The sequence below is a fragment of the Bombina bombina genome, chromosome 1 (genome assembly GCF_027579735.1).
Source record: "Bombina bombina isolate aBomBom1 chromosome 1, aBomBom1.pri, whole genome shotgun sequence".
Taxonomy (NCBI): Eukaryota; Metazoa; Chordata; class Amphibia; order Anura; family Bombinatoridae; genus Bombina; species Bombina bombina.
In genome coordinates, this window is record NC_069499.1 from 1,509,335,778 (window position 1) to 1,509,349,963 (window position 14,186).

At 40.6% G+C, this 14,186-nt stretch overlaps 1 protein-coding gene across 6 annotated transcripts in view; it reads right to left on the reverse strand.

The window, feature by feature from the left end:
* The window catches only part of MILR1 (mast cell immunoglobulin like receptor 1), a 267,612-nt gene that overhangs the window by 77,728 nt on the left and 175,698 nt on the right, over positions 1-14,186 (reverse strand). For 4 of the 6 annotated variants that reach the window (XM_053708026.1, XM_053708062.1, XM_053708043.1 and 1 more), the window contains 2 exons: positions 11,188-11,247; positions 5,813-5,869 (listed from right to left, as the gene is read on the reverse strand). In XM_053708026.1, the coding sequence (XP_053564001.1) occupies positions 5,813-5,869; positions 11,188-11,247 (117 nt within the window). The remainder of the gene's footprint in view (positions 1-5,812; positions 5,870-11,187; positions 11,248-14,186) is intronic. The other 2 variants (XM_053708053.1, XM_053708034.1) reach the window with 1 other exon arrangement.

Sequence of the window (14,186 nt, forward strand, 5' to 3'; positions counted from 1 at the left end):
ATAGGAAGTGAGGGTTTAAATATTTAACGGGGGGGGGGGGGGGGGGGAAGAAAACTTGTAGCATTTAAGCCCCTTCTAAAAAGAGTGTACTTTGCAGCCAACATTATGAATTATTGTAGGAATGCCTCTGTGGCAACTTTATGTAGGGGTTACACACACACTGTCAAAGAAACTTATTTTTTGTATAAAAATAAAATGATTTATTTAAAGTGAAGGTCAATTTTAACTAAATGCACAGCACCCATGTAAACATTATAATCTAACTATTAAAGTCGCTAACATAATTTTGTAAAAATGTCAATTATTTTGTAGTAAAATAGATATATATAATACCGCTGTTTCGTATTTTTACTCCTCCCCTGCTCCACTTCCTTCTTTGGCACGTGTGACGTAGCGAGCGTTTCAACAAGCTGACCACGTCACTTCCAAGCTTGTGCACAACACCAGGTTCAAAATGTGCATGCGTATTTTACCCGCATTCGCGCATTCGTAGAAATGTTAAAACATATAGATATTATTTTGCGTCTGGTGCCATAATATTTACCCGTTTGGATGAGTACAACGGACACTATTATTTTAGTTGCTTTCTTCTCTTGCGCTCAATAGTAGTGACAGACTCAATGTATCGGATACAAACATAGAGCGTAATACGCAGGCGCTTATCATGCACGAGCACGAAGTCTATGACGCTTCCCGGGATTACACTCATGCGCAATAGATATTGATGACGTGGGTAAAAAGCGGCAGGACGCCCCGGGGGTAGAAAAGGAATTGGCTATAAGATTTATAAAAACTGTCAATCAATTGCGGGAAGATGTCGGGCGGACAACTGAGGTAAAAATTGAAATGACACAAATATTTATGAAGATTTTGATGAATGAACATCATGCTGATTTTAAATGTACAGTATAAAAATGTAAACGAGTGAGCCGGACTTGACCTTCACTTTAAATAGAGCATTTTATTTTCACAGTAAAATGTCCCTTAAAAAAATGTAATATTGACAATAGTCTCACTTTCTGGAAAAAGGCAAAGGCGCTCCTGTTTCCAACATTTTTTACTTCTCTGCACTCTCAGTACGTCTACAGCTATTATGGGGGTAATACACAGGACTGAGTATGTGCAAGGCAAGTGTTTAAAGCCAGAGGCATCTGTACCGTTGGTGCTTTCAAAGAAACAGGAGTTCTGTAAAGGAAAGCACTTTTTTGTTTAAAGGGACATTAAACACTTTTAGATGGTAATATGAAATGATAAATACTATATATAACAAAAACTCAACAAATATACTTTCATTATTTATTTTGTCCCCTTTTCCTGTAATTTTATTCTGAAATCGTGAGCTTTTGAGTTCCTGTTAAAAATGAAAGTGCAGAACACTGTTATATTCCTCACAGCCATTGGCTGCACACTCTACTGACCTATTTATAACTCTCCCTAATTGGCCACAGCAGAGAAAGAAACCTAAGTTACAACATGCCAGCTCCCATTGTTTTATAGACACTAAAACTTTACACTTATATTGTCAATATCTAAACAGCTACTGAAACTTTAAAAAATACATCTCTCAGACTAACCTTTTCTTTGAATGCATCATTCTATCTAGCATTTATTTAGTGTTTAATGTCCCTTTAAGTATAGCAAAATATATTCCTTTAAAGAGCTAGCATAACAATTTAGGGGCTTTCATGTCCATGTTAAATTTTTAACAGAAATATTTAAAGGGACATGAAACCCAATTCATACAGAGTGTAAAAAAAAGAAAAGACAATCCAATTTATTTCTGTTATCAAATTTGTTCTCTTGGTATGCTTTGTTGAAAAGCGGGTAGGTAGGATCAAAAGCATCCATATGGAACACTTTATGGCAGACATATTGCAGGAATACTTTTAAGAATGTTATACATTTGCATTTGCAAGAGCACTAAATGGCAGCATATTATTAAATTGAACGCTATCTGAATCATAAAAGAAAAATGTGGAGTTTCATGTCCCTTTAAACTTTCATGATTTATGATTTCCAATTTACTTCAATGATCAATTTTGCTTTGTTCTATTGATATCCTTTGTTGAAGGAGCAGCAATGCATCACTGGGAGCTAGCTGAATACATCAGGTGACCCAATGACAGGTAGCATATATGTGCAGCCACCAATCAGCTTATAGCTCCCAGTAGTGCTTTGCTGCTCCTGAGCCTACCTAGGTATTCTTTTCAACATAGGTTAGCAAGAGAACAAGGAAAATTAGATAATATGTGTAAACTAGAAAGTTGTTTTAAAATTGCATGCTCTGTCTGAATTTTGAAAGAAAAAAATCTGGATTTCTCTTTGAGTATAAAAAAATATATTCCTTTAAATAGCCAGTATAACAATTTAGGGACTTTTATATCCCTATTAAATCATTTAAGGAATTGGATGTCAAAATTAAAAGGACATGAAACCCAGTTAACTTTCTTCCAGAGTTCAGAATATATATATATATACTAAAAAAAAAAACTATCGGCTAGATTACGAGTCTTACGTTAGGGTTAAAAAGCAGCGTTGAGAGGTCCCAACGCTGCTTTTTAACGCCCGCTGGTATTACGAGTCTGGCAGGTACAGGTGTACCGCTCACTTTTTTGGCGCGACTCAAAAATACCGCAAATCCACTTACGTCAATTGCGTATCCTATTTTTTCAATGGGATTTTCCTAATGCCGGTATTACGAGTCTTCCTAAAAGTGAGCGGTACAGCCTCTACCTCCAAGATCCCTAACGCATTTGAAAGTCAGTAGTTAAGAGTTTTATGGGCTAACGCCGTAGTATAAAACTCTTAACTAAAGTGCTAAAAAGTACACTAACACCCATAAACTACCTATTAACCCCTAAACTGAGGCCCCCCCCCCACATCGCAAACACTAAAATACATTTTTTAACCCCTAATCTGCCGAACCGGACATCGTCTCCACTATAATAAAAATATTAACCCCTAAACCCCCGCACTCCCGACTCGCAAGCACTAGTTAAATTTTATTAACCCCTAATCTGCCGTCCCTAACATTGCCAAAACCTACCTACATTTATTAACCCCTAATCTGCCGCCCCCAACGTCGCCGCCACTATATTAAATGTATTAACCGCTAAACCTAAGTCTAACCCTAACACCCCCTAACTTAAATATAATTTTAAAAAATCTAAATAAAATTACTATTATTAACTAAATTATTCCTATTTAAAACTAAATTCTTACCTATAAAATAAACCCAAAGATAGCTACAATATAACTAATAGTTACATTGTATCTATCTCAGGGTTTATTTTTATTTTACAGGCAACTTTGTATTTATTTTAACTAGGTACAATAGTTATTAAATAGATATTAACTATTTAATAACTACCTAGCTAAAATAAGTACAAATTTACCTGTAAAATATAACCTAAGTTACAATTACACCTAACACTACACTATAATTAAATTAATTCCCTAAATTAACTACAATTAAATACAATTAACTAACATTATCTAAAGTACGGAAACCCCCCCACTAAATTACAGAAAATAATAAAATAATTACAAGTTTTTTAAACTAATTACACCTAATCTAATCTCCCTAATAAAATAAAAAAGCCCCCCAAAATAATAAAAATCCCTACCCTATACTAAATTACAAATAGCCCTTAAAAGGGCTTTTTGCGGGGCATTGCCCCAAAGTAATCAGTTTTTTAACCTGTAAACCCCTTGAAGATCACCTTACCTTGAGAAGTCTTCACCCAACTGGGCTGAAGTCCTCAACGAAGCCGGGCGAAGTGGTCCTCCAGATGGGCAGAAGTCTTCATCCAAGCTGGGAAGAAGAGGTCCTCCAGACGGGCAGAAGTCTTCATCCAGATGGCATCTTCTATCTTCATCCATCCAGAGTGGAGCGGGTCCATCTTCAAGACATCCGACGCCGAGCATCCTCTTCTGTCTTCATCCGACGACTAAATGACGGTACCTTTAAGTGACGTCATCCAAGATGGCGTCCCTTCAATTCCGATTGGCTGATAGAGTAGGGTTGTGTGTGTGGGTGGTTGGTTTTAATGTTGGGGGGTATTGTATTTTTTTTTTTACAGGTTAAAGAGCTAATTACTTTGGGGCAATGCCCCGCAAAAAGCCCTTTTAAGGGCTATTTGTAATTTAGTATAGGGTAGGGATTTTTATTATTTTGGGGGGGCTTTTTTATTTTATTAGGGGGATTAGATTAGGTGTAATTAGTTTAAAAAACTTGTAATTATTTTATTATTTTCTGTAATTTAGTGTTTTTTTTCTCCGTACTTTAGATAATGTTATTTAATTGTATTTAATTGTAGTTAATTTAGGGAATTAATTTAATTATAGTGTAGTGTTAGGTGTAATTGTAACTTAGGTTAGGTTTTATTTTACAGGTAAATTTGTACTTATTTTAGCTAGGTAGTTATTAAATAGTTAATATCTATTTAATAACTATTGTACCTAGTTAAAATAAATACAAAGTTGCCTGTAAAATAAAAATAAACCCTAAGCTAGATACAATGTAACTATTAGTTATACTGTAGCTAGCTTAGGGTTTATTTTATAGGTAAGTATCTAGTTTTAAATCATAATAATTTAGTTAATTGTAGTTATTTTATTTAGATTTATTTAAATTATATTTAAGTTAGGGGGTGTTAGGTTTAGGGTTAGACTTAGATTTAGGGGTTAATAACTTTAATATAGTGGTAGCGACGTTGGGGGCGGCAGATTAGGGGCTAATAATTGTAGGTAGGTTGTGGCGACATTGGGGGCGGCAGATTAGGGGTTAATAAATATAATGTAGGTGTCAGCGATGTTGGGGGCAGCAGATTAGGGGTTCATAAGTATAATGTATGTGGCGGCGGTGTCCTGAGCGTTAGATTAGGGGTTAATAATATAATGCAGGTGTTTGCGATGTTGGGGGCGGCAGATTAGGGGTTAATAAGTGTAATATTAGGGGTGTTTAGACTCGGGGTTCATGTTAGGGTGTTAGGTGTAGACATACATTTCTTTCCCCATAGGAATCAATGGGGCTGCGTTAGGAGCTGAACGCTACTTTTTTGCAGGTGTTAGTTTTTTTTTCAGCTGGCTGTCCCCCATTGATTCCTATGGGGAAATCGTGCACGAGCACGTTTAGCCAGCTCACCACTATCGTAAGCAGCGCTGGTATTGAGGTGAGATGTGGAGCAAAATTTTGCTCTCTGCTCACTTTTCTGCGGCTAACGCCGGGTTTAAAAAAAAAAAACGTAATACCAGCGTTGTCTGTAGGTGAGCGGTGAGCAGAAACTGCACATTAGCCCTGTACAGCTTTACCAACAAAACTCGTAATCTACCCGTTTGTAATTTATTTTTGTTTTCAAATTGACTGTTCTCTTGGTATGCTTGGTTGAAAAGCATGTAGGTTGGCTCAGGATCGTGCATATGTCTGGAACACTATAGGGCAGCAATTTTGCAGGAATACTTTTAAGAATGTTATACACTTGCATTTGCATGAGCACTAAACAACAACAGCATTTGCTACCCTGTAGTGCTTCTGACAAATGCATGCTACCTACCCAGGTGTGTAATTGTATCCTATCTAAATCAAGAAAGGTAGATTATACTATTTAAAAAAAAAATACTTTCTACTTACTTCTATTATTGGATTTACCTTTCCCTTGGTACTTTTTGTTGTAACTTAGTACCTTTCTATGAGAGCATACTGGGGTAGGCAGAGGAGCGTGTCTTATGTAACATTATTAAAAACATAGTTGCAAACACAGCTGCCATATAGCGGTACAGCAGTAGATTTATTAAACACATGTATCTGTACCTATCTCCTCTGGACGTATATCAGCATAAACTCTCTCCTGCATTGAGTCAGTTGTACCTGTGAATAGAATCATATCTCATTATATTGTGTACCTGTGTAAATAAAATCATACTCATGGTACTAGACACGAAATGAGTCAAGTTGTAATTTATACTGTAAAAATAATTTATAATATAGAACAGACTTGTAACGCACTTGATCAAGTAGAGTGTTACAAGCCCTAGTAACATTTAAAGGGACAGTAAAGAAGCAGTGTAGTCCCACTAGAAAGCTACAAGCACTGCAGCTTTCATGCAGAGCACAGCCAGTGATTGGCAGGGTTGTGTGATTGGTGCTGATGGGTTCAGTTGCTGTTTCCTGGCAATGTTATATTGGCTAGCTTGGGAGGTAGAGAAACAGTATAGCGAATTGGAGGAGTTGGGAAACCGAGTAGTATAAATAAGTTATATAAAGAGAAGTTGGCAGTGCAGGGGCATAACTGCATACTAGGGAGGAGTTGGGAGTGCAGGGACATAGCTGCAATATAGGGAGGAGTTGGCAGTGCAGGGGCATAACTGCATACTAGGGAGGAGTTGGGAGTGCAGTGACATAGCTGCAATATAGGGAGGAGTTGGCAGTGCAGGGGCATAACTGCAATATAGGGAGGAGTTGGCAGTGCAGGGGCATAACTGCAATATAGGGAGAAGTTGGCAGTGTAGGGGCATAACTGCAATATAGGGAGGAGTTGGGAGTGCAGGGGCATAACTGCAATATAGGGAGGAGTTGGGAGTGCAGGGACATAACTGCAATATAGGGAGGAGTTGGGAGTGCAGGGGCATAACTGTAATATAGGGAGGAGTTGAGAGTGCAGGAGCATAACTGCAATATAGGGAGAAGTTGGGAGTGCAGGGGCATAACTGCAATATAGGGAGGAGTTGGGAGTGCAGGGGCCAATATAGGGAGGAGTTGGGAGTGCAGGGGCATAACTGTAATATAGGGAGGAGTTGGGAGCGCAGGGGCATAACTGCAATATAGGGAGGAGTTGGCAGTGCAGGGGCATAACTGCAATATAGGGAGGAGTTGGGAGTGCAGGGGCATAACTGTAATATAGGGAGGAGTTGAGAGTGCAGGGGCATAACTGTAATATAGGGAGGAGTTGAGAGTGCAGGGGCATAACTGTAATATAGGGAGGAGTTGGGAGTGCAGGGGCATAACTATAATATAGGGAGGATTTGAGAGTGCAGGGGCATAACTGTAATATAGGGAGGAGTTGGGAGTGCAGGGGCATAACTGTAATATAGGGAGGAGTTGGGAGTGCAGGGGCATAACTGCAATATAGGGTGATGGCTATAAAATCACCCACAAGGACCACAGCAACCGACCTGGAGGAGGCATTGCCATCATCCACAAACACTCCATCCAAGTCACAACCACCTCCAATGAACACTCACCAGACTGGGAACATCTACACTTCAAAATCAAGGTTAACCACAACACCACCCTCCGCGGCACCCTCATCTACAGACCTCCAGGACCGCTTCCCCCTTCTGTGACTCCATAACCGACCACCTTGCACCCCACACCCTCGCTTCAAAGGACTACATCCTACTCTGTGAACTCAACTTCCATCTAGACAACCCCAATGACCACAACACCACCAACCTCCTGGAAAATCTTGGAACCATTGGACTGAAGCAACTTGTAAATGCCCCAACTCACATAGCTGGACACACCCTCGACCCAATCTTCTCCGCAGGCAACCACATCTCAGTCAACCACATAACGAAACTCCACTGGACTGACCATCACTGTATACACTTCTCCTTCAACAAACCCACCACGCACCTCCAGCATCACCACCTGCCCCGCAGAAACTGGAACAACATCACCCAATAACAACTGCACTCCACCCTGATCAAGTCCCCCCCAGTGACCTCCACTGACGCCAACTCCTCCACCCGCCACCTACATCGCTGGATCACAGACTGCGCAAATACCCTCGCCCCCCTCAAGAAACCGTCCTGCCGCCAGCCCACCAAAAAGGCCAGCTGGTTCACCCCCACCCTCCAGGACTCCAAACGCAACTGCAGAAGATTAGAAAGAATATGGAGATCCCCCTCGGACAAATCCGACTACAAAGAATCCGTCACCACCCACCACCACCTCATCAAAACCACAAAGAAAACCACTATCCTAGACAGAATCCACGCCAAAACCCACAACAGCAAAGAGCTGTTCACAATCATCAAGGAATTCTACAAACCCAACAGTGATACTAATGACATCCCACCCTCCCAGGACCTCTGCGACAACATCGCTACTTACTTCCACCACAAGATCATCAACATCTACGATAGCCTTGAGCTCCAGAACTCACCACTCACCGCCGACCCACCCACCACCACCTCACCCAAACCCACCACCCGCCACCTTCTACGCACTACCTGGAGCCCCCTCACCACGGAGGACACACTCAGAATCATGAAATCTATCCACTTCGGAGCACCCTCAGACCCATGCCCACACCACATATTCAACAAAGTGGGTTTTACCATCGCCCACGAACTCTGCCTCACCATAAACTGCTCCATCAAAACTGGCACCTTCCCAGAAGACTGGAAGCATGCAGAGCTGAAAACCCTGCTGAAGAAACCCACAGCTGACCCCATAGATCCTAAAAACTACCGTCCTATCTCTCTTCTCCCCTTTTCAGCCAAAGTAATCGAGAAGGCCATCAACGCACAACTTGTTGACCACATCGAGACCAACCACATCTTGAACCCCTCCCAATCCGGTTTCAGGAGCAATCACAGCACCGAGACCACCCTCCTCGCTGCCACAGACAACATCCACACCCTGCTCGACCAAGGAGAGACTGCTGCGCTCATTCTTCTAGACTTCTCAGCCGCATTCGACACTGTAGCCCACAGCACCATCCTGACGCGCCTACACGATGCTGGCATCCGCAATAAGGCCCTGGAATGGATCACCTCCTTCCTCAGCGGCAGAACCCAGAAAGTCAGACTCCCACCCTTCTCCTCCAATCCCACAGCAATCAGCTGCGGCGTACCCCAAGGCTCTTCTCTTATCCCCACCCTCTTCAACATCTACATGGCCCCCCTCACCACCATCGTCCGACAACACAACCTCAACATCATCTCTTATGCTGACGATACCCAGTTAATCATCTCACTCACCCGAGACCCCGCCACCGCCAAGAAAAATGTCCACGAAGGACTTACAGCAATCGCCACCTGGATGAACAACAACCGTCTCAAACTCAACACTGACAAGACCAAAATCCTCCTCCTCTGACCCACCAAATCTGCATGGGATGACTCCTGGTGGCCCACAGCCCTCGGTCACCCTCCAACTCCAACACACCACGCACGAAATCTAGGCGTCATCCTCGACTCATCACTTTCCATGGACCGCCAAGTCAACGCCGTCTCTTCGACACATACTCCACCTACTGCGAAAAATCTTCAAGTGGATCCCCACTGAAACTAGAAAATCTGTCACCCACGCCCTCGTCTGTAGTCGACTGGACTACGGCAATGCACTCTACGTGGGGTCCACCATCAAGCTCCAGAAACGACTCCAACGCATCCAGAACACCTTGGCCAGACTCATCCTCAACATCCCTCGCCAAAACCACATCACCGAACACCTAAGGAACCTACACTGGCTCCCCGTCAACAAGAGAATCACCTTCAAGCTCCTAACCCATGCATTCAAGGCCCTCCACAACATCGGTCCTGAATACATCAATCACTGTGTCAATTTCTACACCCCCTCCAGACAACTCCACTCTGTCGACCAAGCACTCGCAGTCATCCCCCGCATCAAGAAAAAAACAGCTGGAGGAAAATCCTTCTCCTATATGGCAGCAAAGTCATGGAACTCCCTCCCGCTGCACCTCAGACAATCCACCTCCCTTACAAACTTCAGGAAGGACCTCAAGACCTGGCTCTTCGACTGAATTGTCTTCCCTTAGCCCCCCTCTTCCCCCCCCCATAGTGCCTTGAGACCCTCACGGGTGATTAGTTTGCGCTTTACAAGTACCCGATAGATAGATAGATAGATAGTGCAGGGGCATAACTGCAATATAGGGAGGAGTTGGGCTGTCTAGCAATATAATGTGCAAAACAGTGAGGATTTGGGAACTGTAGGGTTAAATGGTGGCACAGGAAGGAGTTGGACAGTCTAAGGGTGTAAACAGGTGGCATATGGGGACTAGTTGGGCAGTTCAGGGATATACCCAGGTGGCATCGCAAGGAGTTGGAAAGTTTAGGAACATGGCGCAGCAGTTTAGGGAAACAGGTGTCTTCTATTTTTTTTTTTCAATGAAAAATGACAACACTAAAAGACAATAGGAGTCTGCATTTGTTTTTGTTTTTATAAAAAAAAAAGAATATGGTAATATTTTTAGGTGTAACAAGAAAGTGGCATTTAGCAGCCTTCTAATTACCAAAAAGCAAAGCCAAAGCCATATATGTCTGCTATTTATGAACAAAGGGGATCCAAGAGAACAAGAGAAGCATTTACAACCATTTATTCCATAATTGCATAAGTTGTTTGTAAATAATTTCAGTGAGAAACCTAAAGTATGTGAAAAAATTTGTGAGAAAGTGAACAATTTTTTTTATTTGATCGCATTTGGCGGTGAAATAGTGGCATGAAATATACCAAAATGGGCCTAGATCAATACTTTGGGATGTCTTCTAAAACAAAATATATACATGTCAAGGGATATTCAGGGATTCCTGACAGATATCAGGGTTCCAATGTAACTAGCGCTAATTTTGAAAAAAAGTGGTTTGGAAATAGCAAAGTGCTACTTGTATTTATTGCCCTATAACTTGCAAAAAAAGCAAAGAACATGTAAACATTGGGTATTTCTAAACTCAGAAAATTTAGAAACTATTTAGCATGGTTTTTTTTTGGTGGTTGTAGATGTGTAACAGAGTTTGGGGGTCAAAGTTAGAAAAAGTGTGTTTTTTTCCATTTTTTTCTCATATTTTATAATTTTTGTTATAGTAAATTATAAGATATGATGAAAATAATGGTATCTTTTGAAAGTCCATTTAATGGCGAGAAAAACGGTATATAATATGTGTGGGTACAGTAAATGAGTAAGAGGAAAATTACAGCTAAACACAAACACCGCAAAAATGTAAAAATAGCCTTGGTCCCAAACGGACAAAAAATGAAAAAGTGCTGTGGTTATTAAGGGGTTAAAAAACAAAAAATAAAACATTTTAATACGTAGTGTTTTAATAATAATTTCAGATTTTATGGGGTTTTTTGTTATAAATTTCATTTTTTGACACAAAGCTACCATTGGGGTAGCAGTAAAATGTGAAACTACATGCAATATAAAAATATGACATTACCTGTTTCTTTTGCTGGTTGTACTTCATACATTTTGTTTATGGACAATATTCCAATTGGTCCTGTAAATAAATTTATGCATAAAAAGCAGAGATCTTGTTTTGCTGACTGTAATCACATGATTTGTAGAAAAATATGGTATCATTTAAAGGGACATTGCAATAAAAAATGTCATGTAATCCACATGAAAGAGCAGTATTTAAATGGTATGAAAGTTAATTTTAAACCTTCATGGTTCATATAGAGAAGTGCTTCTCAATTCCAGTCCTTAGGACTTCTAACAGGCTAGGTTTTTATGATATCGGAAGTAGAGCACAGGTGGAATAATCATTTTATAGGTTAGAGCAGGTTAGTAACCATGGTTACTGATCAGCTGGTTATTTCACCTGTGCTCTAGTTTTGATATCATGGAAATCTGACCTGTTAAGGTTTTTAGGATTGGAGTTGAGAAACTATGATATAGAGCATGACATTTTAAGAGGCATTTTTAGTTTACTTGTTTTGTTTTTTTTATTCAAGGAACTCAGGTACAATACAAAAGCAAATATTGTCGCAAGATATAAAGTTAATGGAGAGCATACAACAGCAGATAGGTCAAATGTACATTTTGGTAAGTAGATAACATTACAGGATAAGTTATTGCGACATGTAGATCGGTGGATCCGTTAAGTGTACAGTGTATTAAAACATAGGAGAAATATGCAGTTCTACTTAAGGCAAAGTTGGCATAGTTATGGGACGTGCTTTTTCAATGTATGGTAATAAGTACTTTATGAGTGAAAGTAATGCTTTTAACATATAAAGAAAGTTAAAATATAGGGACATCCCACATTGAAGTCACCTGGGTTCCTTAATTTTCCATTAAACAAACACACAAACAAACTAACAGACAAATGAACAAACCCATATAAAACAAAAAATTGGAAAAAGGGCGAACAGCCAAACCCTTCTCCTGTTAACTAGCCCCGTAGTGTGACACTCGAAGTGTAGTAGAGAATTATAATTGATTAAGTTTAAGATTCTGTCTTGCAGTTAAATACTGAAAAATAAAAGGAGATCATAACCATCTATTAACAGAATGAATTCTAACATAACTCTTACCGCTTCGTTTTATAGATACCAGTAGGAGTCATTAGCGTACTACTATATATTATCAACAGTAGACATGGGTGTGGGTATATAATTTAAACCATAGCTATCAAATTAGGTTTTTCAGATGCTCTAGGAAAGACCTAGAAGTGGATAGACACCAGGGCTATAAATGCAGAAATATGATAAGACTCTTTTGACATGACAAGCTGAGTATGATGTGGAGTGTGTAGGTCATACGATTCAACTCCCAAATTGTTACTAGCTGCACCAATAAGTGTATACTTTCTTCTGTCATGGCCAATATCAAGTTAGTGGGGCTTAAGGGGTGAGATAAGGTACACTTACATTGTCATTTTCTACAAAAGGTGATGTATACTGCCCTGGGGGTGTCTAAAGATACCAGTACCTATCGATTTATACTAATTGCAGAACATTATTAAAGCTATGGTGTAGATCAAAATTTTCCTGTTGTATGAAGGGTGTTATAACCAAAAGAAAACAAGCACAACACAAAACATCAACAATTATATCAGAGAAGCAGTTCAGTTAGACTTGCAATGGAGACGATCAGAACTAAACAAAAGTCTGAGTATCAAAGTTTGCCGTTCAAGACTCAGAATGACAACCACTCTGAAACTGACAGGGACTTTACTAGATATGCGGTGGATCTGTTAGATAGTTGATCCGATTCCAGCTCGTATTATCAAGCAGTAATAGTACTTCTCAATCAATCGAGGTGGATAATTGTAACAATACATCAGGGAGTTGGGCAGGGGAGTCCAAATAGGTGGTGTAGAGCAAGTTGAGAGGCCTAGAAATGATCCTGTATCAAGTATGAGCTGCAGCTGAGTCACTAGTCGTTGTACAGCACTGTACGATGCTTTGCCAAACGGCTGGTATATATCAGGCGAGGTTGGATGACAGACTGGCAGTTTCAGAAGATCTGTGTGGTGCCAGATAAAGTTCGATTCTACCGAATTTCCTGTGTCCAACCGATTAGCCAGCCGTCTGCACCCCACAGGAGCTGCATCGAGATCTCCCTTAAGCACTGATCCCAGTTTGAAGCTAGAGTCACTCTCCAGCAAGACAAGTAAACCGGTGTTAAATGGCCAGTCTTCATCACCTCCTGAGTCAGACTCATCGTTGTCCAGCCGCGTTACGTCCCAGAGAGAATGACGCCTAGGTAGGCCTGGGGACAAAACATTTTCCTTGACATGGACAGGGGCAATGACTAGCGGGAAATGAGGTCCCTGAAGGGATCGGATCTCTGCATGAAGTATACAGCAGGATCTCACGAGGTTATCCAAATGCGGTAGGAATATAGCTTCTACTTCTTTAGTGAGAGAGTCCATCTTGGGAGGTATAAGACACTGTGTTCGTGTCCCTTAATTATATTCTTTTAGTGCTTTCCGGGGAAGAGAAAGGTGTTCGTTCCTCTATCCACAAAATTTCTCAGTCACAGAAAATTGTCAAGAGAGACGTGGATGGCATCAGATTAGAGCTGCAAAAAGATCATTTTCAGAGAGCTGCAATCTCATGCTGCCATTTTGATGTACCGCCCACCGGAAGTCCTAGTTTACTTGTTTTATCAAATTTACTTAATTCATTTGGTATTGTTTTTTGAAAACCATACCTAGGTAGGCTCAGGAACAGCAACACACTTCTGGGAGCTAGCTGTTCATTTGTGGCTACACACAGTTTGCCCTCTTCATTGACTAACCAGATGTGGTTAGCTTGGTCCCAGTAGTGCTTTGCTGCTCTCAAGCTTTCTGATTTCCCTTTTATAAGTTCGAAAAAAAAGTATTGTACGTTTTATTTTTTTATCAAAGTGTTCACAGTCTTCCAGAGTCAAACACCTCCAAGCTTAATAACTGTCTTGAGCTTTGATATATTTCCCCATAACGGCACA